The sequence below is a fragment of the Ursus maritimus genome (genome assembly GCF_017311325.1).
Source record: "Ursus maritimus isolate PB19 chromosome X unlocalized genomic scaffold, ASM1731132v1 scaffold_X1, whole genome shotgun sequence".
Lineage (NCBI taxonomy): Eukaryota > Metazoa > Chordata > Mammalia > Carnivora > Ursidae > Ursus > Ursus maritimus.
Genome location: NW_024423319.1, coordinates 1,356,021 through 1,361,034, shown reverse-complemented (window position 1 = coordinate 1,361,034; position 5,014 = coordinate 1,356,021). Strand labels below are relative to the sequence as shown.

General features: G+C 65.7%; 1 protein-coding gene across 1 annotated transcript in view; it reads left to right on the top strand.

Moving 5' to 3' along the window:
* Positions 1–5,014, top strand: part of LOC103679684 (plexin-A3) — a 27,641-nt gene that overhangs the window by 14,457 nt on the left and 8,170 nt on the right. The window contains exons 16-23 of the mRNA XM_040626535.1: positions 2,594–2,730; positions 2,841–3,011; positions 3,318–3,411; positions 3,526–3,765; positions 3,842–3,985; positions 4,064–4,298; positions 4,387–4,529; positions 4,610–4,866. Of these exons, the coding sequence (XP_040482469.1) occupies positions 2,594–2,730; positions 2,841–3,011; positions 3,318–3,411; positions 3,526–3,765; positions 3,842–3,985; positions 4,064–4,298; positions 4,387–4,529; positions 4,610–4,866 (1,421 nt within the window). The remainder of the gene's footprint in view (positions 1–2,593; positions 2,731–2,840; positions 3,012–3,317; positions 3,412–3,525; positions 3,766–3,841; positions 3,986–4,063; positions 4,299–4,386; positions 4,530–4,609; positions 4,867–5,014) is intronic.

Genomic DNA, 5,014 nt, shown 5'->3' with positions numbered 1-5,014 from the left:
GAGCAGTACGTGAGCTGCACCGCCTGCCTTGGCTCGGGGGACCCGCACTGTGGTTGGTGTGTGCTGCAGCACAGGTGAGGGCCTGCTGTGGGCTGCCCACATGCCTGTCTCTCCCCGTCGTGCCCTTGTGGCCGCGTCCTCCTTCCCCTTCTGTTTCATGCCACTCACGAGCGGAACCGGCATCCCCACTGACGCTGTGACCTGGCACTGTGGGCTGGGCTGCCTGGCCGCCTTCCCTGCAGATGGCCATGACGCCCCTGGCCAGGGCCCTGTGGGGCAGCTGTGTAACGGGCTCTGGCCTGACCCCATGCAGATGCTGCCGTGAAGGGTCCTGTCCAGGCGCCTCGGCCCCACACGGCTTTGCTGAGGAGCTGAGCAAGTGTGTCCAGGTGCGGGTCCGGCCCAACAATGTTTCGGTGACATCGCCTGGGGTGCAGGTGAGTGGCATGGTGACTGCAGGTGCGGGGGCCTGTGCGTGCATGCACGGAGGCAAGGGGGGGCACCTTCTGCTCTGACCGCTCTGCCTCCCCCAGCTGACTGTGGCCATGCGCAACGTGCCAGACCTCAGCGCTGGTGTGAGCTGTGCCTTTGAGGAGGTGACGGAGAGCGAGGCTGTCCTGCTGCCCTCCGGGGAGCTGCACTGCCCCTCGCCCTCGCTGCAGGAGCTCCGGGCTCTCACCCGGGGGCATGGTCAGTGGGCTCGGGCTCTCCGGGCTGGGGGACTCCCCATCCCAGGCTTGCTCACGGCCACCCCTGGGCTCGCTGCAGGGGCCACCCGTACCGTGCGGCTGCAGCTGCTCTCCAGGGAGACAGGCGTGAAGTTCGCCGGGGTTGACTTTGTCTTCTACAACTGCAGCGCACTCCAGTCGTGAGTCTGGGCCTTTCTGACCTCTGTCCCCACATGTCTTCGTCCCTTGCTGTGTTGTGGGGGCCTCAGGTGGGCCCTTGCACCCCCTTCCTTCTGTTTCCCGCATGGCCTCTAGGAGAGTGGTAAGAGAGCAGGCCCGGTCTTCCCTGTTACTTCTGAAGCCTCTCCCCACCAGGTGCATGTCCTGCGTTGGCAGCCCTTACCCCTGCCACTGGTGTAAGTACCGCCACGTGTGTACCAGCCGCCCCCACGAGTGCTCCTTCCAGGAGGGCAGGGTCCACAGCCCTGAGGTGAGGCGGGTGCGGTGCGCGAGGGGGCTGGGCTCCCTGTGGGCTGGCCTCTGGCTTTTCTGCCTTTGATCTCATGGGTTTCTTGGAGCCTCTTCAATTCGGGGCCAGCCCAGCTGGACTGCAGGGCGGCCGCCATGGGTGTGTGGCTTATGGGCGTTCTCCCCTCAGGGTTGCCCCGAGATCCTGCCCAGCGGGGACCTCTTGATCCCAGTCGGTGTCATGCAGCCTCTCACACTGCGGGCCAAGAACCTGCCACAGCCGCAGTCGGGCCAGAAGAACTACGAGTGCGTGGTCCGGGTGCAGGGGCGCCAGCAGCGGGTGCCCGCCGTCCGCTTCAACAGCAGCAGCGTGCAGTGCCAGAACGCCTCGGTGCGGTGCCCCCGGGGCCCGGGCTGTGCGGGGCCGGGCGTGCTGCTGCTCTGCGTCCAGCTCTCTGGCCTCTTGCTGGGGATTCCTGAGCTGGGCGTCGGCACACCTTCTCTGGGCTGACATGGGTCCCTCTCCCCCAGTACTCCTATGAAGGCGACGAGTATGGTGACACTGAGCTGGACTTCTCTGTGGTCTGGGATGGAGATTTCCCCATCGACAAGCCTGCCACCTTCCGAGGTGAGGGGTGGGATGGGGCTGATGAGCTCACCTCCGGGGGCACAGTTGCCATGAGCTGGGGCCAGGTCCGGCAGGGGGGACCCTTCCTCGGGGTCCTCCATGCCCCCGGCTCCCTGCAGCTGCCCCCCAACAGTGCGTTCTGCCTGCAGTTCTCCTGTATAAGTGCTGGGCGCAGCGGCCTAGCTGCGGCCTCTGCCTCAAGGCTGATCCTCGCTTCAACTGCGGCTGGTCGTCTCGGGAGCATGGTAGCGTGTCAGCTATGGGCCCACTGCCCGGCCTCCCTAGACCAGCTCGGGATGCATCCAGCCAGCGGGCACCCGCTGCAGCCACCCCGCATTGCCCAGGTCAGCCTTCCCTGTCTCCTTCTGTGTGCTGGGCACCCGCAAGTCTGGGCTCACTTGTCGCCTCTCCTCCTGCTCTGCAGATCCACCCACTCATGGGACCCAAGGAGGGAGGCACCCGGGTCACCATCGTGGGTGAGAACCTGGGCCTCAGCTACCGAGAGGTGGGCCTGCGGTGCAACTCCATCCCCTCTGAGTATGTCAGCGCTGAGAGGTGAGTGCGGGCTGTGTGGGTGCCTGGGCCCTGGGTCCTCTGCCGCTGGCCCTGGACCCCCTGGACCCCTAGGATTGTGTGTGAGATGGAGGAGTCGCTGTGCCCAGCCGCCATGCAGGGCCACGCTGGAGCTCGTGGGCGACTGTTCCGCCTGACTTCCCTCTACAGCTTCGTGGTGCGTGGGCTGCCTGCCCTTTCCCCTCCCATCCATTCTGAGGGCTGCCCCCCACCCCGGGCAGCCTCCTCCCTCCCCTCAGGTCTGCCTCTCCCACAGACGCCAGTATTTGACCGTGTCAATCCCAGTCGGGGCCCAGCGTCCGGGGGCACAAGACTCACCATCTCGGGGAGCTCTCTGGATGCCGGCAGCAAGGTCACCGTGACCGTGAGAGATGGCGAGTGCCAGTTTGTGAGGTGGGCAGGGCCCTGCCAGCCTCAGCCTGGGCACTGGGTAGGGGGCCACAAGGGCAGGGTGGGTCATGGCCCTGGGCAGCCTGCCCTAAGCGCCCCGCTTGCCAATGTAGGAGAGATGCCGAAGCAATCGTGTGTATCTCACCCGTGTCCACCCTGGGCCCCAGCCAGGCCCCGATCACCCTGGCCATCGACCGTGCCAACATCTCCAGTCCTGGAGTCCTCTACACCTATACCCAGGACCCCACTGTCACGCGCCTTGAGCCCACCTGGAGCATAATCAAGTAAGACCCTAGGAAAAACGGGGAGCCTGGCCAGCATTGATGAGGGTCAGGGACTCTGTCCCTGAGCTCCCATCCGGGGGCCTTGCCTGGTCACTGGAGCCTTGGGCATCAAGTTACACATCCTGAGAGCCTGAGCCCTCATTGCCAGAGGGGGCAGGGTCCTCCCACCAACACAGCCCCTGGCATTCACCCAGTGCCCCAGGTGGAGGAGGCCCTCGGCTCCCCAGCAGCCTTGATAACTCTCCAGGGCCAGGCTGAGGGCAGTGGGAGAGGGAGCCTGAGGCCCCCTCCCCCCACTGCCCCCAGCGGAAGCACTGCCATCACTGTGAGCGGGACCCACCTACTGACAGTCCAGGAGCCCCGGGTCCGGGCCAAGTACCGAGGCATCGAGACCACCAACGTGAGTGCCAGCCACTGTGGCCTTGCTCCTTCCCAGCTGCCCCGACCCTGCCCCTGCTCCACCCCTGCCCCCTGTGGCCTCACGTGTCAGGTTGCCCTCCCATTGTCCCCACAGACGTGCCAGGTGATCAACGACACTGCCATGCTATGTAAGGCCCCTGGCATCTTCCTGGGACGGCCCCAGCCTCAGGCCCAGGGCGAACACCCCGACGAGTTTGGCTTTCTGCTGGATCACGTACAGACAGCCCGCTCCCTCAACCGGTCCTCCTTTACTTACTACCCTGACCCCAGCTTTGAGCCACTTGGGCCCGCTGGTGTCCTGGATGTCAAACCTGGCTCCCATGTAGTGTTGAAGGTACGAGTGGGGTACAGGGACCAAGAGAGGTAGGGAGGTGGGGAACCCTGGCTGTGACCGTGTCCTCCACCCACAGGGCAAGAATCTGATCCCTGCGGCGGCTGGCAGCTCCCGCCTCAACTACACAGTGCTGATTGGGGGCCAGCCGTGCGCTCTCACTGTCTCCGATACGCAGCTCCTGTGTGACTCACCTAGCCAGACTGGCCGGCAGCCTGTCATGGTGGGTGGGGGGTGGGGGGGCTGCCGGGGGTGGGGGGGTGGGCATGGGGGTGAGCTCACAGCGGCCTTGTCCCCGCAGGTACTGGTAGGCGGCCTGGAGTTCTGGCTGGGTACCCTGCACATCACGGCTGAGCGGGCACTGAGCCTGCCAGCCTTGGTGGGCCTGGCAGCAGGCGGCGGACTCTTGCTGCTGGCCATCACTGCCGTGCTGGTTGCCTATAAGCGCAAGACCCAGGATGCGGACCGCACGCTCAAGCGGCTTCAGCTGCAGATGGACAGTCTGGAGTCCCGCGTGGCTCTGGAGTGCAAGGAAGGTGCCTGGGACGAGGCTGCGGTGCAGGGCGGGCGGGCCGGGGGGCCTCTCCCCCGCTCTGCTCACTCTTTCTCCCCACCCCTGCACAGCCTTCGCTGAGCTGCAGACGGATATCAATGAGCTGACGAACCACATGGACGGCGTGCAGATCCCGTTCCTGGACTACCGGACCTACGCTGTGCGCGTGCTCTTCCCAGGCATTGAGGCCCATCCAGTGCTCAGGGAACTGGATGTGAGTCCCCCGCCCTTGCCTGCCCACTCCTCATCCCCTGTGGGGCCACCCCACTCTCTGAGACGCCGTGTCCCTCGCAGACCCCGCCCAACGTCGAGAAGGCCCTGCGCCTCTTTGGGCAGCTGCTGCACAGCCGCGCCTTCGTGCTTACCTTCATCCACACGCTGGAGGCCCAGAGTAGCTTCTCCATGCGAGACCGCGGCACGGTGGCCTCGCTCACCATGGTGGTCCTGCAGAGCCGCCTCGACTACGCCACGGGGCTGCTCAAGCAACTGCTGGTGGACCTCATCGAGAAGAACCTGGAGAGCAAGAACCACCCGAAGCTGCTGCTGCGCAGGTACCACGAGGCCCCAGCCCCGCCCTCTGCCAGCCCCACCCCTGCCAGAGCAGGTCCCCCTGGGCCGCCCTCTGCCCGCTGGCCCAGCACCCCTTATGCCCTAGGACCGAGTCGGTGGCCGAGAAGATGCTTACCAACTGGTTCACAT